We start from the raw sequence: 27,992 nt of genomic DNA, 5'->3' as shown, positions 1-27,992 counted from the left end.
ATGGCAGCTTCTCTATCATAGGAACCAGGCTACAGAGTTACCATGAGCCTATGTGACCTTGAAATCAATGTATTTTTAGTTTAAACATATCCATTACATCAAATAAGTTGTAGGTACAACACTATATTTGTAGAGATCCATCTATGAAACAAACATTTTTTGCCTGAAGATCTTCTTTAAGCACATTCTGTATGTACATCATTTACATGTGACTCAGATATTCTGCTATTAATAATGATTCAAAACATGAGACAATTATATGTTACAAACAATGGTAGAAGTGATCTGATACATGATGTTATACCATGCCGACACTTCTCCTACTGCCTTCATTATAAAACTATCACACTACATTCACTTACATGTTCCATACCGCCACTTCTAAATGTTCACTTTGACCATTGATTACAAAGATGACTTTGGTTAACATGTATTTTCTAAGCAACCATTGTTAAATAGAAGGGTCTAATATTACTTATTATTGCCTAATCATTACAAGTTTGAACATTGGAAGTTTAAAAAAATCTGATCAGAACCTCTTTTTACAGTTTATTAAACTGTTACAGTAGTTAGAGGAATAATACATAATCATTTACACTGAAATATGATTTGCTTATGCCCAATAAGCACATTTATTCCTAATATTATGTTAAATAATAAAGCATTTCATGTTGAATTTAGATTTCTAGTGTAAAATAATTTATTGCAATTGGCTATACAAAAATGTTCTCGTTTGTAGCACTTACTGTAATGAGAGCCCTTTGGTTAGGTAAGATATGTGGATGTATGCAGCATAAGCTGTTATATTATATTATTTAAACCTCTTTGTGGAGTGTGTGTGTGTGTGTGTGTGTGTGTGTGTGTGTGTGTGTGTGTGTGTGTGTGTGTGTGTGTGTGTTAGGGACTGTAAGCTCATGGGCAGCACGGTGGCTTAGTGGTTAGCACTTCTGCATCACTGCGCTGGGGTCATGAGTTCATTTCCTGACCATGACCTTATCTGTGTGGAGTTTGTATGGTCTCCTCGTGTTTGCGTGGGTTTCTTCCGGGTGCTCCGGTTTCCTCCCACACTCCAAAAACATACTGGTAGGTTAATTAGTTGCTATCAAAATTGACCCTGGTCTCTCTCGGTCTGTGTGTGTGTGTGTATAATAGGGAATTTAGACTGTAAGCTCCAATGGGGCAGGGACTGATGTGAGTGAGTTCTCTCTACAGCGCTGTGGAAACAGTGGAGCTATATAAATAGATGATGATGATGATGATGATGATGAAATGTTGTCAGGGACCTGATCTTAATGACTGCATATTTACTGTACAGCACAGCTTAATATTATGGCGTTATATGAATAAAGTACATGCCTACAGATCAACTATGAATGTCTTTTTTTGAAGGCCTCATTTTTTAAAATATACATAACCAGTTCCTGTAAAATATAATCCCATAATATATATGTATATATATATATATATATATATATATATATATATATATGTATATACACACACACACATTATGGGCTTAGACTTCAAATTTAACCTCTATTGTTGCTAATCTCCGACCAGATGGTTTACGTCATGGGGATTTATCCAAACTTCTAACTCTCACCCAACTACCGTTGCCACACATCTTGTCCCACACATAGAACACAGCATGGAGGGGCTCAGTGAAGGTGGTAGTGAAGGTGTGTAAGTGTCTGATTGGGTCACACAGCTCATGAAAGCACAGCTGTCCATTCTCATAATCCAGATATATCCTAAAGCTATTACTAGAAATATTGTGAGGTAAGTGGACATACTTACCATCATGAATGACTGAATACTGATTACTATTACTGCCTTGTGCCAATGAGATCAGATTATTACACCTGTGTAAACACCATGACTTGTTGTTATTCCCAATGATAGATGCATGTTCTTTCCTGTCTATACTGGGATAACACACCCCCACCCTCCAGTCCCCCGATTCACTGGTCTCCACTTCCCAGTAATGTCGTCCTGAGGAAAAACTGTGGATACTTAAAATCTGATTAAACTGAAATCTGTGTGAAGGGTTGGGGTAGTTCTTGCGTTCCAGTGACCAAGATACAGTTTTCAGGTCTTTAGCTATACGGATATTGTTAGCAGCTGTGTTCACATCCAGTAATATGTCTGTAGGTTCCTGCATATAGATCCCTTTTTTTAAACCTGTGATTATATCAGATAATGTGCGTAATGTCTCAGAGATAGGACCCACATGCAGATCACTTATATCATGAACCTGGGCATCCGGTCTCCCTCTGTCCTCCTTACCTCCCATCTCAGTATTACAAAAGTCCTCTGTGCCCGATTCCCGTTCTTGTAGGACATTCAGTGGATCAGTCATGTTACACAGCTCCTCAATGTGACGCATCTTCCTGGACAGCTCGTCATTCTTTATTTCCAGCCGCTGGATCAGATCAACGACTGGTCTTAAAACCTGCTCTTCTTGCCTGTAAATCTCACCCAAGATGCCCGTCTCTAGGACTTCTAACTGTCTCCGGATGTTCACAAAGAAGTCAATGACTCTCTCTGTTACACCAGCTGCTTTTTCGTGCAATTGTCTTTTGTGCTCTTGCAGACCGTGGACTCTTTTGTCTATCTCCACTTTCTTTGAGGACAGTTTCTCTAAGACAAGCCTTAGTTTCTCCTTCTTTTTATCAGAGGCCTCAATCAGTGACTCCAACGAGTGCCCTATGTGATCTCCAGTCAGACAGCAAGTGGCACAGATACAACCTGCATCATCGCGGCAGAAATACTCCAGGATCTTCTTGTGGATGGAGCATTTTCTCTCACTCAAAGACGTAGAAGGTGGAACTAAAGTATGTTCCACTGACCTGTCATGTTTCCTCAGGTGATTATCACACATGGAGATTTCACACTGTACGCAGGATCTAGCAGCAGGAACAGGGAAGTCACAGTAAGTGCAGAATATCCCGGTGTTGTCCCGTTCTAGATGAGTATGTAGAAAAGCCTCTGCTATATTACACAGTGTCAGGTTTCTCTTTAGTTCAGGTCTTTTCTTGAACCTCTGCATGCATTCAGGACAGGTATATTCACTCTCTGTCTGATGATCCCATGTTCTGGTAATACAGACCCGGCAGAAGTTGTGTCCACAAGTCAGTGTCACAGGATCGGTGTAAATGTTCATGCAGATGGAGCAGCGTAGCTCAGCTCTCAGGTCAATAGCAGCCATCATTGAAACCAGGAAACAAGAAACCAAACAGTGTATATCACTTCTCGGAGGAATCCGGCGTTACAAGTTTTACTATCTTCCAGAAAGTGTGACATAATGTTTAGATTCTTTTGAAAACATTACAAAGGTTATGGTGCATTTTAATATTGCACAAGAGCATCCTCTTTTGTGTCCTTGTACCTCGCTGTGCACATAGGGCATTCATAAACCTTCCTGACCATATAACTAGTATTTACAGCCGGTTGTGACCTGGGTATAAATTTATCAAGCTGCTGGTTTGAAAAAGTGGAGATGTTGCCTATGGCAACCAATCAGATTCTAGCTGTCATTTTGTAGAATGTACTAAATAAATGATAACTGCAATCTGATTGGTTGCTATAGGCAACAGCTCCACTTTTTCAAACCCGCAGCTTGATAAATTTACCCCCTGGTCTTTCTGTGCATTACATATACCCTCTTGGTGTAACCGTGTAAAGTCGAGGCTAAGTAATGCATGAATATTTGGATACGATCCATCCCTTTCATTAAGCAACTTCCTAAAAGTACTTTTATTTTACTGATCGTTTCACTACCATATTCATAACGGGTCTAAGTGTCATTCTTGAACCTTCATTAATATTTTAAGTACATTGCTTTTCCTTGCATATATCAGTGCTCTGAAATATTTGAATGATTCAAGCTTTGGGATCTAAATAACATACCTCTAAGTTTTCTCTGCAACTTAAATACTAGGCTTACAAAATCTTCATTGTGCATTTGCTCTGCTACACTAAACCAGACATCAACTCAATTGAGGCACTTATCTCAATAATTGGGTTTTTAACTGATAAGGTTGGGTGAGTGAAAGATGAGCTTAGAATTAATTACATGAAAGATGAGCAAGTAATATTTGGGAAGATTGGTAGGAATGTGGTACTGTAATACAGAGTATAGGGGAGTAGGATATGAAATATAATGTGTCGGTTGAAATATAGGGGGAGATTCAATTAGCCGCGGTGTCTCCGGAACTTTAGCGAGACACTTCACGGCGGAGGTTTGACAGAAATCACTGCTCATTTTTCTTCCGGTGGGCAGGAAAATTAGCGAAGATTCTGCTGTAACATATGAGGAGTATCATCACAGTACATGTATCTCTAACTTTGCTATTGTAACCTAGTGAAAAGTTTTTGGGCTATAGTTCTTCTTTAACTAACTTTGCTTTATTGAAAACAACACAGCCATAGACTACATAAGGGTCATCCAATATCGATAGGGGTATATATAATTGTGCTAAGGAAACAACGTTTTTTAAAACTTACATTTAAGGTGTTATCTTTACAAAGATGTACATAGAATTCATTCAACGATACCAGGCACATTTACAGTTATTTATTTGTCCTCCCATGTACATATCTCCTATTCAGGGGCGCACAGAGGATTTTTAGTGGGGGGTGTCCCTCCACCCAAAAAAAAAAAAGAAAAGCGAGAGAGCTGTCGTGCTCCGTTTCGGCAGGACTGTACTATACAGCAGCCGCGGCGCTGTCAAAGAAGCGTCCGCGGCGGTGCTGTATGCATTACAGACGCTTCTTTGACAGCGCCATGGCTGCTATATAGTACAGTGCCGCTATGTAGGGCACTTCTTTAGCGGAGGGGAGGGGTTTCTGGAGACCCAGAAACCCCCCTGCGTGCGCCCCTGCTATTCCTAAACATGGATCACCTCTTTGAGCTCTACATACGTGTGTAACATCCGGTTCATTTATAGTTTGTCTGTCACCTCCTATTACCAGTCACCTATATTTTGTAATAGCTTTTCCACAGCTTGTACTGTACAATGCACCTTCGTTTGCTTTCTGATCCTACTAGATCATTAATATTCAAATTAATCAACCAATTACACTGCTTTATGAGAGTAGCCCTATAAACACATAAGTTGATTGACAAGTGATAGCAAAGATAACCACTGTACTATGTGAACTGTCATGTGCTCTGCTAGAGCCAATCAGGAGCCTAAGAGGGATAAAAAGTTTCAAAAAATTGTAATTTAAAGAATAACTGGCCTTCAGTACCAATTAGTTATTTTATGTTGACATGTATGTAAAAGGTTTATGTTAATGTGTAGGAAGGTTTACTTTAATACAGCATTCCTTCTATTGGGGTTTAACATTGCAGAGATTTTTTTTTATTGTAATTGTTTCCCTGTACAAGGTAATGTTTTATTTATTTTAATTAAATATTAGTATACTGTATAAGTATGATATTTTTAGAATTATGTATATTATGAAATTTGTATTCATGTTGCAAAATGTGAAGTAAAGGACTTGTGTTCTATATCATTTGATGGATATCACAACATCTACTTCTCCTCTTCCACAAAATGCTTCTCTTTCACTCCGGTCGCCACCACAGCAAAGAATAATTGTGGCAGGAAGGTTCTGACATAAATTGCAGCCTTGGGGACGGGATTGGCCATGACAACTTCCTGTTTCCTTCTGCTGACTGTGCGGAGAACTTCCTCTGCAACTTCCACAGGGTGCACTCCGTAAGAAAGTTTTCTGAAAAAGACTGTAGAAAACGCAAAACAGACAATAGTGAGCTTGGACTGAGTTAATATCCAAAATAACAGTTTGCAACAGGCATTGAAACTAACATCTATGGAAAAACAACTGATTGCATAATTAATTAATAAAAACAAAATAAAAGATATATATATATATATCATACTTGAGTACATTCACAAAATTTCGGTTAGTTCTTCACAACTCGCGGGAGACCAAACCACTCTCCCGAGTCCTGCCCACACTGTTCCACCTTCATCACACTGTTCCACCTTCATCACACTGTTCCACCTTCATCACACTGTTGCCCCATCATCACAGTATCACCATTCATCACAATGTTTCCCTCTTTCATCACATTGTTCCCCTCCTTCATCACACGGTTCCCCTCCTTCATAACACTGTGTCCTTTCATCACACTGTTCCCCCTTCATCATACTGTGTCCTTTCATCACACTGTCCCCCCTTCATCACACTTTTCCCCCTTCATCACACTGTGTCCTTTCATCACACTGTTCCCCCTTCATCACACTGTGTCCTTTCATCAAACTGTTCCCCCTACATCACACTTTTCCCCCTTCATCACACTGTGTCCTTTCATCACACTGTTCCCCCTTCATCACACTGTGTCCTTACATCACACTGTTCGCCTTTCATCAAATTGTGCCACTTCCTAAGACCTTCTTAACTTCTGTCCTCTTCTCGTCTGGTGGGGCTCCTCACTGACAGTGTCAGGACCTGATGACCTCACTCCCAACAGTCAGTGAGAAGGAAGTAAGAGGGAGCAGAGAGCTGGAGCGCAAATGCAGGAGGGGGAGCAAGGCACTGCCTGAACACCAAATAGAGGCCTCTCTCTGGTGCTACCTCGTGCTGCCCTTGTAGGCTTACTACTGCCCTAGACACTGAATATCTGTGTATCTCACTGAACTTCCCCTAGGTCTTCTCTCCCCGTGCGTCTGCACATGTCGACTGTGCCTTGAGATGGCGCTGATGGTGTCTATTCACCCACTTCTACATCATAATCCACTCTGGTGTCAGAGACAGGTAAAGGCAGGTGAGATAAACAGTCCACATTTTCAGATCCTGATTTACTACATGTTATATGTAAATGAAAATAGCCTTTGCTGACCATCTGGGTATGTGCATCCCTGCTCTTCCCAGACCTTTTGCTGTGAGCAATGTGGTCAAGGACTGTGATCTGTGCACAAAGTGAACTGGCGTCCCCAAAGATAAGTTCTCATTTTTTGGTAGTCCATACACGTGTGCTTCTTTTTTTCGCTTTTGAGTACTTTCCTTCAGTGTCTGTTAGTGTCCTTGCAAATGTGACAGTCCTTCCATGGTTGTCAGTGTGGCACTCAGTAAGTACAGCCCCAAGACCACAGTCTGAAGCATCTGTTGTAAAAATTGTAGGTGAAGCAGGGTCAAACAATGTAAGTGCTGGGCTGTTCACAATCAGATTTTTTATAGTCTCGAAACTATGTTGTGCTTTATCTGACCAGGACAGACTTGTGGTGCCATGAAGTAGCATCCTGAGAGGCTCTACTACTCATCTACTACTCATCCGTAATTCAGAATACATTTTGCATGTGAATCCCATAGTGCTTTTGTGACCACATGTTCAGGATCCGGTTTCAGTCCCGATTGTAAAACGGCATGTCCGAGACAGTGGTAGTCAGCATACCGATGCTGACTACTCAGACAAGACTTACCCCCACGTCTTCACACCGAAGGGCACCTTCCCGACGAGGCTGCAGGATGACTGATGTGCCAAGCAACTGGAAGCAATCGCGATGAATGAAGAAGCCGGCGCGACTTGATGACGCCACTGGGAACCACGATGCTGTTATCAGTGATGTTAAGGGGGTAGTGTAAGCATGTGGCCATGGACAATGTACCGTTGTACATTGTCCATGGTCACATACTTAGCACTGTGCTCCAACCTGGTTATCCAGAATGGAAGACATCATCCATTGACAGCAATAAGGTGCTGAAGCAAGTCCGTATGGCAGACTTTGTAAAAAAAAACAGTGCGTCATGCGTATTAAATGCAGTGAGGTCCCTGTGCTGTCTTCATGCAACCGCTTTGTTAGGCTTCTCAAGTCCACGCACAGACGAATGCCTCCATTTTTTTCATTGTAACGACAATCGGTGAAACACATTCCGTAGAGTCGATCTGCACAATTACATCTTGTTGCAGGAGTATATTTAGCTCTTGAGAGACTGTATCTCTCACTGCGAACGACAGAGCAAATTTTGTTGTACATGAGTCACACTGGGCCGTTGATTTATTATATGTACAAAAGATTTTCCAGCGGTGCCTCCGTTTTAGATTTGTCACTTGCAACAGCTGAGATTGGAATCCGTGTAGAAGTGTACGGCTTGTTCGTAGTTATAAGCCCATTTAACACTTGTATAAAACAAATCTCTGCTAAGATAGCAGCGAGGCTCTGCATGATGTAGAATTCTGCAGGTACGCAGTGTGTGTGTGAAAAGTCACAGTGACTTGTCTGCCAACACGTACAGGAATGTGATTCGTCTAGAAAGTCACCAAACGAAGTCTCAGTTCAGGCAGTGGAGTGTCAGCAAAGCTTTTCAAGTAGACAGATTTGGGTAATATGGAAACTGCTGAACCAGTGTCTAACATTACTTCAATAGCCCGTGACTGTCCTCCAAATGTAGTTTCAGTCTGTACAGTGCAGATTATATTATCAGCAATTCATATACTTTAGACTGAGTACTCAGTCAGTACACCTTGGCGATATGACTTTCTTTTGGGCACTTATTGCACTGCACTTCTTTAGCAGGGCTTCCAGTAAAATCTGCATTGTGTTGTGTTGATTCACACCTGTAACACAATTTCCTTTATATGTTGTGAGGTCGCTGATGTTGTGCAGTCCCTTTCCCAGCAATTCAGTAAGGCTTCCTGTATTTCAGTGTATCCCAGGACTGTACACGATATATGGCTTGCACGGTGCATGCGGTCCCTTGGCCGATCGTTTTTGTTTCTGCCATTGCTGATTTGACATAGAGATGCTCACTGACCCCAGTGAATTGGTTTTGGTTTTGGTTTTGGATCTGGATTAGCTTCATGTTTTGGTTTTGGCAAAACCACCTTCGTGTGTTTTGATTTTGGTTTTGGATTTTTTAGAAAAATTGCGAAAATATGCTAAAATCACATAATTTTGCTCTTTTTTTGTTTCTACATTATTATTAACCTCAAGAACACTAATTTCAAGCCATTTGCAGTCAATTTAGGCCACCTCACAGGTCACAATGTTATTTTTGATACACTTTCAAACAAATACTGCAGCGACCTGGCTGGATGGTAAGAGACAGAGTAATGACACAAACACACGGCAGTTCTTAGCACATCTAGGACACATTGGCGATAGCAGTGGCAGAAAAGAGAAATGGGGGTCCGCCCTCCCTCCCACCCCCCGCTATATTGTGTCCTAAAAAGGAATTCAAAACTTGCAAGATCCAAGATCCAACAACGTCATGATGACGTTTTGCCTCATTTTCAATTCCAAGGGCACGCAACAGTACCGAGCCTGCTCAGCTCAGCGCGGTACTCGGATCCCCTAAGTTCGGGAGTGTTCAGTTCTCGAGGAACCGAACCTGAGCATCTCTAATTTAATATGGCCAGCAATAGTAACAGCCTTCTGTAGTGTCAGATCTGTTTCCAGCAGAAGCAAAATTGTTCGTTCCACAATTTGGTTTCGAATTATTCCATCCACCATGTTACCAAATTCTGTATATTCACCATTTTCCTGGCCACACTGATGGAGCTTAAAACGATCTGCTACAACATTGACTTTAGCCACAAAAAAGTCCTTTAATAGTGTTGGAGCACTGGCATGTCTGCCATCCACTAAAGGAAGGCTGTAATAAATATGCTGGCCATCTGCGCCAAGGCAGTGGATCAGTAAAGCACGTTTTCTGGCTTCTGAGACGTCTGTATCATTAATTGCATTAATTAATTCAGTATACAGATCTGATCACCATAGAAGCAGCCGAGAAGTAACTTTATATTCATAAGTGCTCAATGTTCTTTTCCATATCGCCACCTAGTGCCAGAAACTGGTAATACACCACAGTGGGGAAGGGCATATGTAAAAGCACTCACCTACCCACCCATTTAGGTTAGAAGAGGGGCAGAGGTAGGATGTTTTTCACTGCTTTGTTATGCTATATTGTACATTGTATGTTGATTATGTTAAACTTTAAAACAAACAAACATGTATGGAATTGTTTAAAGAGTAATTTATAATACAAAAAGGAAAGAAAGAAAACTAAATCAGACAGTGTCCCTATCTAAGGTCACCATTTTCTACAGCCTCTCTTTCTTATCATATACTTCCACTTTATCGGTAAATGTTAAAAGCAAAGTATTTGTCCTTACATTTCCAGATGGAGGCTTCCCAATTCCCGGGCTGTGGTTGAAGGTGATATGATCGGATAAATGTGGGACTCACAGTGCTCACAAACACATCAAACTCTTCCACTTCAGCTCGTAGACAGTCAAAGAATCCTTGAATTGCATGTTTAGAAGCTGCGTCTGCACGGTACAGTGGGTACAGTTAATTGAATAAATAAAAATGTTCTCATCGTGAATTAAACATCTCTTGTACTGTAAGTCCATTTCTTAAAGAACACTCACATAATTTAAGCATCTAACACTATGTGGCTGGTTAATTGCACATGCGGCATTCACAAATTACATATCTCATACACATTCCAGTGGCAAAAAAGATACATTTGAGTACGTTCCCAACCCACCCAAATCATGCCTGATCCGTCTATAACACAGTCATTTTCCAGGAGACCACAGCATGGCACACGCTTTTTGAAATATAAAAATTGGGACTGCAATGCGAAAATCAGGACTGCAATGTGAAAATCAGGACTGTTGGGAAGGAGGAAGGTGTATCCCTATTTAAAGTGCATTTGATTAGAGTCTTAGCACATTATTGTGTTCAATATTCAACTTCTGCTTGTGACGGTGCTGTAATACAGACACACAGCACAATAAGGTGACAATGCGTCATGTAATTACCATAATAAATAGTGTGTTAAGGTCTCCTGTTTGGCACATGTGACTCGTGAAACCCATGCATCTGATTGGTCACGCAGTGTTTCGCTGGTGCATGGCTAGTCACACACATGGCCGGCTACGTTAACGACAGTACAGAATAGTGTGCTAAGCCTAAGACAGGATCTATCTGCACATAGGTTTCAGTTGGAAGGCAGGATGGAGTCCCACTGGTAGTGATTACAGGTGAGGAGCCTGTCAGTAGCCCTACATTTTCTGTTTGTCGATGTCCAATCCTTTTATTGTTATAGCGTAATGGTAATAGCAGTTCTTGTGGGAGTACATTCCAGTTCCTAATACAATAAAGAACAGTTTCCATAGCTGGAGAATACGGGCGTCATTTAGAGTTGGACACAAGTTCTTTTTTTGTGTGCATTTTTATATGCGCCCCAAACTAAGTATGTGTACATTATGTGCATTAGGATTTTTGCTAATCCCTGGCTTGCATTTTGTTGTGCTCGGACAGGCGGAACGGGAGAGGAAAGGGCGTGCAACCATAGGGAGAGCACAGTAAGGGCATGCTAACATAATTGCTATCTAATTAGAGGTGCCCACAGCTAAAGATACACCCCTCAGGACCGCTGGACCCTTGTCCATGCTGATAATGTCCTTTGCAGTGTAAAAAAAGAGAAAAAATGTAATCAATAAATATTTATTAATTAAGTCTGCCTCCTCCCAAAGGGGTCTAAGCACCAGCACTCAGAGTCTGGGGTAACCCTGCAAAAGCTGCAACCCGCACCAGGCTATAACGGAACGGACTGGTCATACTGTAATAGCTGGTGTTTGAAATGGAAATGTAGAAGTGGCGATATGGAAAATGGAAGTGAATGGAATGTGATAGTTTTACAATAAAGGCAGTAGGAGAAGTGGCGGCATGGCATAAGACCATATACACCACCACTTCCACCACTGATAACAGGTAAACCTGCTGTCATTGTGGAACACAGCTCAGTTTCAGGACCCTCATTGATACAAAGTTTATTGAGAGCCAGTCACTTTAACCAATCATCAGAGATGAAGATATAAAAAAAAAAGAAGCTTCTTGCGCCATAAGGATATATATTCCCAGGTGATTTAACTTCCCTCTGTAGAAAGTTGACTAGTACTGTACCGCATTCATTGGAAGGTGAGCATGAATTGGCATGCAAGTAAATAATGGCACGTTAAAGAAAATTAAAGGTGAATGTATCTTCAATTAACCTACGTATGGCTTTCAAGTGCTCAACCCCTGGAGCAAATCCTCATTGCAGTATTAAGGAAAGATAGAAAGCCTACATTGATACAATGAAGTGTATTGAGATCCACTTTGGGGTCTATATGCAATTAAGCAATCAGAGAAGTTATCTCACGCTCTAACCAATCAGAACAAATTTACAAGACATTACAGATTGTCCTACATGCTTTTCTATTTAAGAAGAAAGAAAATGGAAAAGAAGAAGAAAGAAGAGAATACCTTTGGATTTAGGAGTTTGCTGAGAATGAGTGATTGGGGGAGTGTGTATTTTAATTAAAGGTCTTTTGCTACATTGTGTGTTTTTAAAGAGAAGTATTTTCCTTGTGGTATTAAAGATCCCAGGAGGCCTTGGATCCTGGGGCATGCTGGGGCTTGTAGTTCTAAAAGCACCAGCATACCCAAGCAGTTTATTCCTGCCAGGGATTGCTGGGTGCAGTAGTGTGACATATATAAATGCTATTTTTGTACTTTAAACAATTATTACCACAACACCGACTGACTATCAGTATAAGAATGGTTCTTCCTGGAGGACTGAACACTATGATAATGGAACCCCATACTCCGGGTTTCCCGGGTATAGGGTGACTAGCCCAGCCGGTTATAGGCTGGTGCTGGTAGTGACTTTTGTGTGGGCACTATTTGCTGTTCATCCACCCGTATTAGTGGTAACCAGCCCAGGCTCTGGGTGCTGGTGCTTAGTTCACTTTTGGTGGGCCACGCAGTTTTTTTATTTATTTGCTTATTTTCTTATTTTTTTTATTATACATTAAAACGTCATTCATCCTCCTCGTCAAGTTGACAATGATGACTAACGCCTCTGGCATGTGGCCGCATCATGATACATTTAAAGTGGCACATTATTTTGAATTGTACGTATTTTAAAGGAGCGATCCTTCATAGAACGTTTTTTTTATATATATAAATAGCAAGTATAGTAACTTTTAAGCATGCATCTTAGCTGTCTTTCTACAAATCATTATGTCATTTTCACAATCTTCCTGAGCAGGGTAAACAGAGCTCAGAGGGGTGTTTCAAAGCCTCTCAGCTCACTGCATCATTTGCCATTTGACTGTGGTTGCCATGGTAAATCATGCCACCGAAACACACGGAAAGGACTTGATCCCCAAGAAGTATATAGCAAAGAAACATTTAATACCAATGTAAATACTCACAGGCTGCACGAAACGGAACTCCCAGTTTTCCTTGTATGTTGTTTACTAGAACAATCTGTCCTGTTCTCCGTGAGATCATATGAGGCAGAATAGCTGTAGAACCGAAAAGGAAATCATTATTATAACGTTATATTCACATTGTCTAAGAGAACTAAGGTAACTCTTATCTAACTAAAATCATTATCATACTAGAATTACTTCTGATATTTGAAATTGGACTTCTGCCTGAAATCCACTGTTGATAACTCAGGAACACACTGTGGCTGTCATTTGGCACATGTGATTTTAATAACTGACTCTCCTTGGAAACCTCTGCAACTATGGACTCATTCAATGAAGTCCTCAGTTTCTTTTTATGGCTACTGATGTTGTTAAGGAAGGTCGGCTCTTCACAGCCTAAATATTTTGACCAGTTATATTTTCAGGCAGAAACCCTATTTTAAACATGAGGAGTTATAGCTAGGTAGCATATTTTTTAAGTAGAGTACCCCTATAATTGTATTCACATAAAAAAGCCAAAAATATTAAAAATAAGGAAAATAAATAAATAAAATAACATATTTTTAAACAGTTGACTTGTACTCTTAATGCAGGAGTATCGTCCTTGGCGGGTTAGCAAGCAATAGGAGCCAGTCAATAGAGGGGAGTAACATATTGTCAGACTGGATTCTCCAACTGATAATAGCAGACAACCTCATGTTTACTGAACATACATGGTTCTATCTCTGCTTTAGGGGGACTACGGAACAGACCTACTTACAGGGGCATAGATAGAAATTAATGGACATCTACAACTTAGTGGTTAGCACTTTTGGGTGGGGGGCCAGTCTGCTAACGCGGGGGGGGGGGGGGGGGCTCACGGGGGAATGGATGCCCCCTTAGCCCAGCGGTCTCCACTCCGTTAATCCGGCCCTGCAGGAAACAGAACTTTTTCTTTGGAAAAATTCAAATGACTTCATATTCCTAATAAATCATTGTAATACCTGCATTCTTTAAAACCACATTTCTCTTTAGTGCAAAGTGGTGACTGTAAGGTTAAATGGACATTGTTGCCTTGGCTACAAATAACTTTCCAGTTCTACCTTGCAACATGTTTCAGTCAGTGTGTTACAGCATGCTGCAGACAGAGGGCAGCGGGTAGACATTTTAAGGACTGATAATGCATTAGAGCAAGTCTGGCCAAGCTATGGCTCTCCAGGTGTTGTGAAATTACAAGTCCCAGCATGCCCTGACAGCTATCAGCTGGCTATCTACTGGAAATGCATGCTGGGAGTTGTAGTTTCACAACACCTGGAGAGCCCCGGGTTGACCAGGCCTGGCAGCATGGAGGCTTAGTGGTTAGCACTTCTGCCTCACAGCACTGGGTCAATGAGTTTGATTCCCGACCATGGCCTTATCTGTGAGGAGTTTGTATGTTCTCCCCGTGTTTGCGTGGGTTTCCTCCGGGTGCTCCGGTTTCCTCCCACACTCCAAAAACATACTGGTAGGCTAACTGGCAGCTACCAAAATCGCCCTTAGGGCTAGATTTACTAAGCTGCGGGTTTGAAAAAGTGTGGATGTTGCCTATAGCAACCAAACACAATGATTAACACGCGGGGGCAGCGGTCCCTCTTTTTCAATTGAATTGCACAAGTTTTCACATTGAGTTAGCTAAAAACCCGCGAGTGATTCTTTTCTTTTTTACTCGGGGGGGGGGGGGGGGAAATAAATCTCGCAGTCAATTGAATACTCCCTAAGAGGTCTATAGTGCTAAAAACCCTATCCCCGGCTCACCTATGATAGGGCTATGACCAATAAATTAGAAAATAGCTCACATCTCTGGTAAGATTCACCAAGTCTTTCAGGCAATAGCTTCCACATGCATTGTGTGTACCCCCACAAACCTTGTTCCCTTATTAACATCTTAAGATGGTGTTAATAGAAGAAAATCAATGAAAAATTCTTCAAAGTATTGACACACGTATTTAGTTAAAGGTCATGGAAATCCCTGGCTGCAAACAATATATACACTGTTTGTATGCCTTCCTATAGGCAGACCCCTTGGCTGTACCATTAATTATTATTGGAATTCAAGTATAGAAAGGGTGACGTCAATAGAGCAAAAGACAGAGTGAGTTTAGGTATCTGCCATTGGTGCTGTGGTGTATGGGGAAGAGTTCCTGGTAATTATGGTAAGTGTAGGGTTTGGACTTTTCCCCATAAGAATTATTGCAATAATTAGAATATAACTCTAGTGATTACTTGAATGAGGCAAAGGAGAGGTAAATGGCTGTGGCTGACTCATTAAACGGGTGAGACTGACGGCTGCGCAAGGACATACTAAAGACAACTTACTTTTTATTAAGGTAATGGGGCCAAAATAATTGGCGTCCATAATTCTCTTGTCCAGTTCCAATGTGACACTCTGTGCCGGTCCTTTTATTTTCATGCTGGCATTATTAATTAACACGTCCACACACCCGTAGCAATCCAGGATTTCTTTCCCAATAGCGTCGATATCATTGATGTCACTAATGTCCAGTAGAACCAGCTTGGGAGTGAAGGTCTGGGAAAGATAGAAATGAATGTTATCAGAAATTAGATGTTGTGTCTCTAGCGCCCTCTTCTGTACATTTCAGCAGTTTAGATCTGTGTATTTCTCGAACTTTGAGTGAAAGATCTATCAAATGCAGAATGAGGCAAACATGTTTGAAAGATGTGCTCATGCCTAGTCATTTGTCTTTAATTATTGAAACAATTTACATATTGAAACATAAAATGCATCAACATTTTTATGCCTTATGTTTAGCCTGTTTCCTGATTTCTCGTAAGCAGCATCAGATCATGGACCGTAACTTTTATTCACGGTCCGTTGGTTTATTAACAGAGTGCGGTAACAATCAATATACATCGCTGCAAAACGCAGCAACGTATAATGACTTACAGCTGTAATTTACCATGTAGGGGCTGCTCCGGTAGCCCTGGTAAAGACCCCCCTTCTTCACGTAGTCTTTTTGCTATTTATGGCAGCCTAACACTGTCAGGGAACGGAAGAAGTGCTATGTGCATAGTACCTCAATGGGTGAGGGGTCCAGCAAAGCCAGCCAGGCTTCCGTTGGATCCCATTGTAAACACCAGTAACGTCATCCAGAAATGGCTTTGTTTTTCAAGACTTAATAAATTGATTATTACTGCTGTCTCCATAAACATCTATATGGTGAGCTCTGGTAATGGGGTTACAGGTGGAGAAATCTCTGATTAACCTTTGCTAAATAGCAATACCGGAAAGGCCTTTAGCCGCTATTTACTCCGCCATTTTGGCTCTTCACCACTTTACTGAAATTACAAGACACTGTGGCCTTTTTACATATACACTCCCAAAGGAGCTGACTTTGTACATGCAATGGCCCTTTCCCTTCTGTTCTGATTGACAAAATACCTCAAACAGCACACTGTTTGAACAATCTCGCCGCTCACAAGCAGTGCTTTCATTTTGGTCTTTTGAATGGCGGTTTTCCGGCGGCTTTATAAACCCCCTAATAGTAAATCCGGCTGTTTGTATGTTGAACATTGTTGAAACCGTCATGGCGCTTTATACAGAGGTGGGTTTGAAAACATCATTTCTGGTCGTTTGGACGGCGGGTTTAGCCTTAGTAAATCCGGCGATGGCTAAACCGCCGCCAAACCCGCCGAAAGCCGGCGGGTTTACAAACACGCCTGATAGTAAATCTAGCCCCTAGAATCTGATTGGTTGCTATAGGCAACATCTCCACTTTTTCAAACCCGCAGTTTAGTAAATATACCCCCTGGTGTTGATTTGTGAACACCTTGGTAAATTGTATCGTCCGGCGCTTCAAGACGCGTTAGAAAGTAAAATAACACAACACTGATATACATCTATATCTATACGTATATATATATATATATTAATTAAAACAACATTGAGCACATAAAATAATATCTCACCACACTTGGATCTGCTACACTTATCAGGGCATCATGTAACGCTTCCAGCTGCTCCCAAGTTTTCCCGCACAGAACCAGCCGAGCTCCCGCAGCATGGAACACTCTGGAGCATTCTGAAAAATACACAGGAAATCAAACCAAATGTGAGTTACCTATGATTTACATATCTTCCATCTTTGAGTTTCTCCTCTATCTAACATATAGCTTCTGAAGAAAAATCTCAATTAACGGACCAGTCATCATCATTCTCACTATTATTCCATTAATATTTACCTCAGTTATCAATGTATTGGTATCTTAGTATCCTTTGCCTGACTGGTAGCTCCTAACTAATGTCAGTGGTATTCTATGCAAATTCTAGTTCTACCACTTGACCATTTTCTCTGCACACTTTTGACAAAAGTCTTTTTTTTTTTTTCTTTTTTTTTTTACAGAATTTGGTGTTGTTGTCCTACATCACACCAATTGTTCTCATTCTCTAATTATCTGTCTGATTGTAAAATCCATTCTCTATTCCTTCTAAGTAATCAATCTTGGACACTGCAATGCACCTGGTGCCTCTGTAACAAGCCTGGCGCTGATTCACGTACAGAGTGCCAATGTACCAGGCTCCTCGTATGATCCCATCTGCAACCATCCTTCCTCCTGCGCACATGCTCGTATAATGGAGTATGTTATAGCTGCCATTACTTCTAGAAAACTAGATTATGGGCTGCAATCTGTGGGGGTCTGTGATAAAAATGTGGCTTCTCATTAGACTCTGCACCCCAGGTTAGCGAGGGCTAATCGTTATTGGAATAACTGGTGATCCACGTCTATATCCAGCCTTACAACTGAAGAGACACTTTTAAATTCCTTCTTAAGAGGCACAACCTTACATTATGGGGGGTATTCAATTGTTAACGCAAAAAAACGAGCGCTCAAAAAATATTACCGTTTATACGGTAATATTGCGCGCGAAAAGCGTTAATACGGTAGTTTACTCGCGGAATTTCAGCGGCGAGCTGAAATTCCGCGAGTAATTACCGTATTAATGCTAAGATTTTTTGAGCGCTCGTTTGAGAGCGTTAACGCTAACAATTGAATACCCCCCTTGGTGTAGATAATGTGCAGGAAGGACATAATTATCTATTTTTGAGTGGATACACTGTTATACATTGCATGTGGCAATTATTACCATTCTAGCCTTTCTCCCTCTGTGACTTGCCACTTATCAGTGAGGTATAAACAAGAGATAACTGAATTACAATTAATCAACTTGTTACTGTCTACACTGTAGTTTACTAAAGGGCGATTTGATGAAACCGACAATTTTCATCCGTTTTTCTGTTGGATTTACCAAAGGCCAAACCGCCATTAAAGCGGCCAGAATAAACATTTTTAAAAACCACCACTTTACAAATCGCCATCCTGATTTTAACAAAAATGATCATACAAACTGCTGGATTTACTAAACCGGGGTTTGCAAAACAGCCGCAAAACCTCCATCTAAATGGCCAAAATAAAAGAGGTGGTTGTGAGTGGTGAGTTTGCTCAAGCTGCTGCTGTTTGTGCTATCTGGCCATTCAGAACATATGAGGAAGCAACATTGACATATAAATTATAAATTATTATATATACATATAAATTATGGGGGCAATCATTCATTTTTTATTGATTAAGAAGCTAAATAAATTTCTAATTACCTTTACCCAGGCCCGATACAGCATCAGTAATCACAACTACTTTATTTTTCACCGCTGATCTGGACATTAGACGTACGACTTCTCGATATATATAAATGATGCCACTTATCCCCAAGATAAGCAATGGTAATATTAAAAATGTAAGAAATCCCATCCTTTCCCTAAAACTGAGAAAAAGAACATACATTATGCTCAACATATATAGCAAACCGGTACACAATACGGTTTATAAAAGTTGTGCAGTTTCTGCGTTACAGTATAGTTTTAGTTATGGTAATAGCCAGAACATATTTATCCTATGATTATTTATATTTTTCTCGTTCTGCCACATGTATCAATTCAACTGAAATGTCCAACTATTTTTCAACAAAATCAGAGACAATTATATTTGGTCAGGTATTGTAGAAATTACGGTTTAACAACAATCTCCAGTACTTCCTATGTGGGGTTCATCTGAAAGCAGATAGCAACATTATAATCTTGGGCCTGATTCATTAAGGATCTTAAATGAAGAGGTATCTTATTTGAACAAAACCATGTGTGCAAACTAGTTTTCTGTTTTGCACATAAGTTAAATACTGACAGTTTTTTCATGTAGCACACAAATATCAACTTTAAATGTCAGTGTACAAATAAGCTATCAAGTATTTGTGTGATACATGAAAAAACTGTCAGTATTTAACTTATGTGCAAAACAGAAAACTAGTTTGCACCCCTTGCATTGTAACATGGTTTTGTCCAGGAGACTGAAATAAGATACCTCCTCATTTAAGATCCTTAATGAATCAGGCCCCTTGTTATCAGTGCAGTTTACCAATATTTGTGTCACATAAGTGCTGATTGGTTGTTTTCCACAATGTACAGAACAAATATTAGAGGACAGAGAAAGATCAGCTGACTGCTTTAGGTGGCCCTGCTATTACATTGAATAAAACACGTGTGCTATCCAATATCATATATTAAACTTCTTAGAACGGGTGGTGGCCTAAAAAGCATTAAAGATCTGCATCTGGGCCCGGTAGGGCTACCACCAGGTTGGTATTTTACCTCCCTGACTTTCAAAAATGGGACTATATAATGTTTTTGTGTTGGTCCTTGAAATGTGAATGATCGCTAGTGATGCCCATTGTGATGTATGGGAGAGAGCAGTGTCTTCAGGGGCGTGTATGAGAGCGGACCCAAATGTTTAAGTATGACCGATTTTATTCTCTTGGTTGAGTAAAGGTTGTAACCCCTCTTCGACTCTAACTTATTTGTGTGAGGTCGACTGCTGCCCATCTGCTGTATGAGTCCTAATCCAGTCTGCTGAGATGACTGATAAATGCTCAAGTGTGCCTGAGTTCTAGAAGTTAGGCTCTAGAACACAGAGAAACCTAGTGTTACTGTGGAATATCTGGAGGGTTAAGATCGAGTATACATCCCAGGCAGGATGCTGCTAACCTTCTGTGTGTAGGTCAAGTAGTGTGAGCCTGGGTGCTAGCTCCGAGAGACCATCTGGAGATTGTACTTGTTAGTGTCCTTAATGTAGCCGGCACAGGGTGAGGTGAAGTTGGTAGCTGGGGGCATGTGAGTATGCTGAAGTGACCGCAGCTGTGTAAAGGTAGAGAAGTGGAAGAGGTAGAGTGAAAGTCCCACTAAGCCAGATATTACCTCTTAATAATGTCTTTGGAACTAAGTGAACTAGGCTGTAGAGTAGAATTAAAAGATGTACATACAGACCTACCACATTTATTTTCACCATGAGAAATGGCCCTGAGCCCATTAATTTCAACACTGTTCACCGCTACACTTACTGCATCTGTATCACCTGAACTTTGCTGTTATTAAACCTGCATATTAAACAGCCACAAGAGTCTAAGGGGAGAGGGAGACTGAGCTACAGTGAGTTCCTGGAACCCTGTTCCCAGCAGACAGCCCTGAGTTTCAATCAACTGAAAGATCTAACGGTTACATTGTCTTTGTTCAAAAGGAATATCAGACGAAACAAAGCAGTTTCTGTTTAGAAAAAGCTTATTTAGTTTTGGAGATTTGTACTTCGCTACACGCTGGCTCAGTGCCATGGAAGCTACACAGCTCTCTGTTACTTGTGGAGCCAAGGCCGTAAGACGTATAAAGATAAGGCACCTGCTTATTACAGACGTTTCTAAATGTGTGTTATAATACCCACATCTAATGTATTCTGCTTAGCCTTGAGATTTGAATTTTTCTGTTCATAGGCATAATGCCATATATTATACACCTGCGTGATTGTGATATGTCTACATAATGTAAACTTCAAACCTGATATATTTTGCCTGAGTAAATCGGAGTTCTTGCAAGCAACAGACCTGTATGTTTCTTGGCTCTCCGGCTGGCCGATTAATCTGATAAACCTTATCTGATCACTGACCACTCAAGAAATATCGCTATCACACCCTGCTACCAGTGTGCAATTCTGAGTTCCTGATACCCTGCTACCAGTGTGCAAATTGTGAGTTCCTGACACTCTGCTATCCGTGTGCTCCTGACACTGTTGCCTGAATGCAATCTTTAGTTCCTGATTACCTGTTACCCTTGTGCTATCCTGAGTTCCTCACACTCTGTGTGAGCGTAATAAATTTTTTTACACATTTGCAGATTTACGACTCTACTCATTAGATAATTTCATACATCCCTGACAGGTAGATGTAATGAAGAATACAGCACCAGATTCCAGTCAAAGGCTTACAAAATGATACCCAGTGTGACACCCTGAATTGCAGAGTAATGAGCACCCCTGAAGCTGTATTATTGGCTGAAAAGCAGAGCAAGACAGTTTTAGTTGACCCCTACAGGGTGATGCCCCATCAAAAGTCCAGGAACATTTTCGTGTAGTGTGGCTTCAGCACTTTACTAAATAATCAAATGATGACAATCATTGCAGCTGATTTATCATCTCTTGCAAGACTCATCACTGCTCACTACCTGGCAGCTGAGCAGTCAACACTTTCTGCTCACATGATTTTTACCAAGCAGCTGAATAGTCAAGAAAATACATAAATATACTAATTGCCATTATTGCCTTGCTAGTTTTAGGTTTACCTAGACTAGTTCCTGTATCTTTATCCTATAGAGATTAATATATATTTTCTGCTGCTGGATTCACTGTGTTTGACATTGACTTTGTTTACTGGACCTTGCTGTTGGATCTCTGCCTGCCTTTGAGCTCTCTGCCTGTTTATTGAACTCGAGTACATCTCCTGTCCTCTGACCCGACTTGCCCATTGACCATCCTCTTTTGTTCTGTCTGTGTATTGCTCCATAGCTGCGAATTTCCATGACTATACCTCACTCATGGCTGTTAACAACTATACACTACTGGGCTCTAGTCCAGGGGCATCCAAATACCAGTGAACAGTGTGGTTCTGGGAAAGGCGGCTGATAACGGTGAAAAACATCCCGCGCCATAAGTTCTGTATAGGGGTTATCAGTCGCTGATTGTGGGGTTCATAACACTAGGCACTAAACCTGGTCTAGCCAAGATGGAGGATATTCCCCCCTTTTCTGAGAAGGCGGTGGCAAAAAAGGGTAGAAGGACAGCTGCGCCAGTGCAGAGCTTGCCAGGTGTCTACATGCCGGGGAATTAAAGGGAGTCAACCCAATAAAAATCTAAGCATGAGATAGATAGTCTAGAGCCACAGTAGAACATGCCAAAGCAGCCTGAAGAGTCTTGGTAGTTTTCTGCGTCCACACTAAATCAGTGTTTGAAAGCAACTCTAATGGAGAAGGAAGTCACTAAACACCCAAGTGCGGTGTGCATAACGTTGACTACTCCCCAGACATAGCTCACTATCATCGTTGTCTTGAGGGAGAGGATGGCAATAAGCAATGTGCAATGTTGCAGCAAACAGCCATATGGAGAAAAAGGAGCGCCTGTGCTCCAGCAACCCAAGTGGTGGGTGTGAAGGTGCTGGGCTGGACCAGAAGCCCTTATTTCTAAATATAGAGCGTAATCTGAGGTAAAGACTGTGGATGGATCTAAGGGCCAACACAGCAAGGAGATGTAAGCTGCTTTCCCAAATGAACCTTAAGGACTCTCGGGGCATCAAGAATAAGGAAGAGGGAGATGGAACACTTCTCCAGCCCTATTAAACCAGATTTGGAAACTACACTGCATGCTGTAATCATAAGGTATTTTGTTTTATTAGTGTTGTAAGAGTTGGGGATTTGCAATGGCCGGGCGGCTCTCTAGGCTTTGAGGGAGGAGTCTTGAAGGTCACCGTGCAAATATGGCTTGTTTTATTAAAGGGATGCTCTAGACTTCTTGCTCTTTAGAACTTTGAGCAGAACAATATCTTGGGTTTGCAGAGATGAGGTTCTCACCAGTTCTGGATTAAGATTTGTTAGGATCCCAGGACAAATGACTTGTGGGGCCTCTTGACATAGATTTTCCAACATGCAACATTAACACCAATAGAAAGCCACTTGTAGTTTCTTATTAGCCCGCACTGCCACTCACCCCTAGGCTGCGTATACAGTATGTCACGGAATTGCAGAGATGGCTGCTAACCGGTATTGGTGCAACTGAACAGGGAGGCGCGGAGTCTAACGTACCCCCGGTATTCACCAGGGACCCCCGCAAGTGGGTTTGGGCTTAGCTGCAGAGGGTATGCAGGTCATGGTTCTCCAAGACAGTCACCGGTGTAGCGACAGTATTAGACAGGCGCAGTCGGGCAATCCAGGTCAGAGCCAACTGAGCGGTGCAGTACACAGAGAGGATCCAGAGAGAAGTCAGTCCAAGCCAAATAGTCAAGCCAGCCGGGCAGCGAGGTACCAAAACGAAACACAGGAGAGTAGTCACAGGAAGCCGAGTCAGAACCGAAGAACACACTGGATCAGAAGTTCAGGAAACGCTGGAGTAGTGGCGGATCCAGTGGGGGGGCGATCGCCCCCCCTAGCAGGGGCTTGCTGCCGGCGGCTGCACACTGTGCAGGTCCGTTCAGCAGTGACAGTGTGCTGCCCGGCTGCTCTGATTGTGTTTTAAACAGAAATTAGAAAGGGGGCGGGGCCTAAATTGCCCCCCCTAAAATCGCCCGGGGTACAGCAATAGTCTGGATCCGCCCCTGCGCTGGAGCAGGAGTGAACCAATACTCTGGCACCGAACATGTGTCAGAGGCTGCTTTATATACCCTAAGGTGCATCCTGATAGGGTTAGGGAGATTTTGGCAGTAAGACCTGCTGGCTGCAGACAGGTGAGCAGAGATAGCGTCCTGCTGCTAGGCAACAGGACGTGGTTGCTGAGAAGGTGCAGGCGTCCGTCTCCTGCACCAAGTGTCAGTGGGGAGACGGTGCCTGACACAGTGCCGGCGAAAGCTAAAATTATATTGAAAAATGTAGAAAATGTGAAGATGTAGCAACAATTGTCAAAAGAAAAAAAAAAAGTAATAACTACACTGATGTGTTACCTGTAAAAAAAAATTAACTAAGAAACAAATTAATAATGCTGCATTTAATAATGGTTGTTTAAAAACTATTTTAAGGTTCACTCCAATGTCAGTCCTTTTTGACTTTACACAATGAAGTCTCTTACAATATATCCCACTTTTGAAACCAACCTATTACCTTCACTTCTCAGACACACAATACTGACAATGACTATGTAGCCATCACTACAAAGTATTAAGTTTCAGGCATAGGTACCAGGGCCATCTTTTCCATTGGGCACGATGGGCAGCTGCCCGGGGGCTCCACGGGCAAGGGGGCCCCATAGGCATGGCTTTTAATGAATAAATAATCCTGCAAAAGTAAATAACCTGCAAAGGGTAAGCTTGCGAGCAGGGCCTTCTCACCTCTTTGTCTGTTTTACCCAGTTTGTTTATTAGTTTATTACGTTTGTCCCCAATTGTAAAGCGCTACGGAATATGTTGGCGCTATATAAATAACTGATGATGATGATGATGATGAAAGGGTCACTGAGCAAGTACATCTATCTATCTCTATCTCTATATATCTATATCTATATCTGTATCTGTATACATCTATATATCTATATCTATATCTAGGGGCCCCGGTGCACTGCTTTGCCCGGGGGCCCATAATGTTGTTAAGATGGCCCTGATAGGTACACAACATAAACAACTGAAACATAATACTTTGCAGCAATGTCTACATTTTCATTTAATAAGAAGCTATTTAAGACATGTCAGGTATATAGTTTCTCTATTCATACTAATAATAATGGATGAATGAATGAATGGAAAGAAAATATCAAGAGTAGATATCAACTGAAGGCAGGAGATACATACCTAATTATGTGTTAGTTTAAATGAAATAATAGTAGAGTCAATTAACTATTTATATCATTCTATCCAATTATAATTTACTTTTATGGTAATGTCTTCAAATTTAGCCTCTTAATAAGAGACATTGTTGCTTTACAATAGGTGACGTTATTAAATTATGGATATTTGATTGTATGAAAAGGAACTGTTTCCCTGTTAAAGAGCATTGTTGTCACCATTGCATTAGTAGATTGACTATGGAATAATTACAAGAAATCAAAAGCACAAATAATATTGGTGATAATATTTACCTCCACTGAATGATTAAGAACCTAGAAGAGCCTAAATTAAATATATTTATTGTAGGGAAAGGACATTTATAATATAAGATTATTAAAATGTCATAAAGGTACCAGCATTGATAGATTGGAATCACACATTTATTTAGACACATCGTCATCTGTACTTTATTTTTCTGCTTTTAATATTTAAAATGCAGAAATAAATTGATTTTTAATGCTGGCTAGTAAAGATAAAAGATGTTAGGATAATTAATTGATCTACATAATATTCAAGCTTCTTGCTGTATTTCCTTTTGGAGGGGTCCTGGCGCATTGTTTGGTTATTCCTTGGGTGTGGCATTTTCTAGCGGACTCAATTCCGTTAGGGGATTCAGCTCCGCCCCATAGTCTTTAAGATAGAAATGCAATTGGGTAACACTTTTCTAGATACAGAAAGTGATATCATCTCCCATCGCCCGGGTCAAACGTTTGACCCGCCGCAGGTACCACCATCTTGTCCGACAGATCCATGCACTCCTCTACAAAACCTGACAGGCTGGCACGAATGTGGGCACCTGGCCTCACAATAAAGCATTTCTGTTTCGGTTCTGCACTTATGCGGTTTGTAAAATATCTTAAATAGGGTTATTTGCTGACATTGCCCAAAGGCTCACACTTAGACCATAGCAACCAATCAGTCTAACTTGCACTAGACAGATAAGTTAATTGCTGATCGAATGCTATTATGTATGTAGTACTGAAATGGAAATGGAACGTTGAGCAGTGTTAATAACTGAATAAGTCTATCTCTTTGTAATAAGCCCTTTCTGGATGCTTAAAATGCATAAACATTACAATCAACATACACAATGCAGTGACAAGGATGGATTTACTTACAGTTAATGAACCTCGGAGAAATAATTATTTTCGGTAAAAACTTTTTAAAAGAGCACACAGTCCTTGAGCCGCTGCTCGGATGTCACCAGCCCTGCCCACTACAGAGGAGAGAGTTATTAATAGGCCTCAGCTGTGTAACAGCCTGAGAGGTTAATTTAGGCCCCTCTGTATGATACAGAGACGGGGCTGACATTACAGCATTGGATTTCAAATGACTTTCTGCAGCGCTCCTTGCTCTCTATTTCCACCTTGAGTTTTGTGAGGATGAGAAATAATTCTCTGGTAACCCTTCTTTCATGTTCTACATCAAGAGGGTCTCATAACCTGGCCTGACAGATCTATAGGACTTTTTAGCATTTCCCATTAATGTCATTAGTATAGGCTTAATGACAGCACGGTGTACCACTAAATATTACAGGAAGAATATTTTAGTTTAAAGTAGACCACACCCCATATATTCCCAGCTACACCCATGTTCCACCCAATATTACCAAGCACACATCCTTCAATTGACAAGCCCAACCTATTTTGGCTAAAATAATAACTGTTGTGGCGTGTTTTAACAGGAGGTGCATAGGAACCCCCCGATTGTCAGATGTCCAGTACATTCCAATACAAACCACCTCTATTGGAGTCCAAAATATAGGCACAATGACACTTGGGGGGGAATTCAATTGGCAGCGTTACTGTTAAAAGTAACGAGGCCTGCGCATTATTGCCATCATTACGGTAATAGTGCACGTAATTAACGTTGTTATGGTACTTAACCTCCATCTCCTCCCTTTGCTCATCCTCCCTTCTCTCCTCTTGCCTCAACTGGCTCCTCTTGTGCCTGGTCTGTTTACCCTCCCTTAGGATGTAAGCTCGTATAAGCAGGGCCCCCTCCCCTCCTGTCTCCACACCTGTTCTTCCGCTCCGTCTTTACTGCATATGACTAGCCGGAATTTCTGAAGTATTGGTACTTTTTGTTTATTGTTCTGTATGGTTTCACCCTGTATAGTCTACTGTTAGTACTGTGTGCGGTGCTGCGGATACCTTGTGGCGCCTAACAAATAAATGATAATAATAATAATAATTATGGTAGTTTTAACGCCGGCAGAAAGCCAGGTTAATACTACCGTAATAACATAATATCTTTAGCGCAGCAGTACTTCAGGGGGAATTGAATTCCCCCTTGGGGTCCCAAAACAATGGACACTGATATTTAGGGCCTCACAACAATGGGAGGCTGGCATTTGAGGGCCCAGAAAAATGGGACACCAACACTTGAGGTCAACACCTGGTGTTCCAGAAGAATGGCACCCTGACACCTGGGGGTAAATTTATCAATCTGCGGGTTTGAAAAAGGAAAGATGTTGCCTATAGCAACTAATGAGATTCTAGCTGTCATTTTGTAGAATGTACTAAAAAAATGATAACTAGAATCTGATTGGCTGCTGTAGGCAACATTTTTTCAAACCTGCAGCTTGATACATTTATCCCCTGGTGTCCAGGAACACTGGAACACTTACCTCTGAGGTCTCAGATCACAAGTATACTGACAGCTGAGGTTTCAGAACCGTGGCATACTGACACCTAACATCCCAGAACTCTGGAATACTGACACCTAGTATCCCAGAACACTGGCATACTGACACCTGAGATCTCAGAACACTGGCATACTGACACCTGAGATCTCAGAACACTGGCATACTGACACCTGAGG

General features: G+C 41.3%; 2 protein-coding genes across 2 annotated transcripts; both read right to left on the bottom strand.

The window, feature by feature from the left end:
* Nucleotides 1-1,570: 1,570 nt before the first annotated feature.
* On the bottom strand, nt 1,571-3,208 carry LOC142095422 (E3 ubiquitin/ISG15 ligase TRIM25-like). Its single transcript, XM_075178368.1, has one exon. It carries the CDS (start codon nt 3,206-3,208, stop codon nt 1,571-1,573), a length of 1,638 nt encoding a protein of 545 aa, XP_075034469.1.
* Nucleotides 3,209-4,561: 1,353 nt separating this feature from the next.
* Nucleotides 4,562-26,419, bottom strand: DHRS7C (dehydrogenase/reductase 7C). Its single transcript, XM_075177971.1, has 7 exons — nt 26,288-26,419; nt 18,871-19,037; nt 17,186-17,298; nt 15,575-15,785; nt 13,241-13,333; nt 10,145-10,300; nt 4,562-5,749 (listed from the first exon to the last, which is right to left on the bottom strand). Exons 2-7 carry the CDS (start codon nt 19,022-19,024, stop codon nt 5,541-5,543), a joined length of 936 nt encoding a protein of 311 aa, XP_075034072.1. The 5' UTR covers nt 19,025-19,037; nt 26,288-26,419; the 3' UTR covers nt 4,562-5,540.
* Nucleotides 26,420-27,992: the final 1,573 nt, after the last annotated feature.

Source organism: Mixophyes fleayi, chromosome 6 (genome assembly GCF_038048845.1).
Source record: "Mixophyes fleayi isolate aMixFle1 chromosome 6, aMixFle1.hap1, whole genome shotgun sequence".
Taxonomy (NCBI): domain Eukaryota; kingdom Metazoa; phylum Chordata; class Amphibia; order Anura; family Limnodynastidae; genus Mixophyes; species Mixophyes fleayi.
The sequence above is the reverse complement of the archived record's forward strand: the minus strand, read 5'-3'. Positions and strand labels throughout refer to the sequence as shown.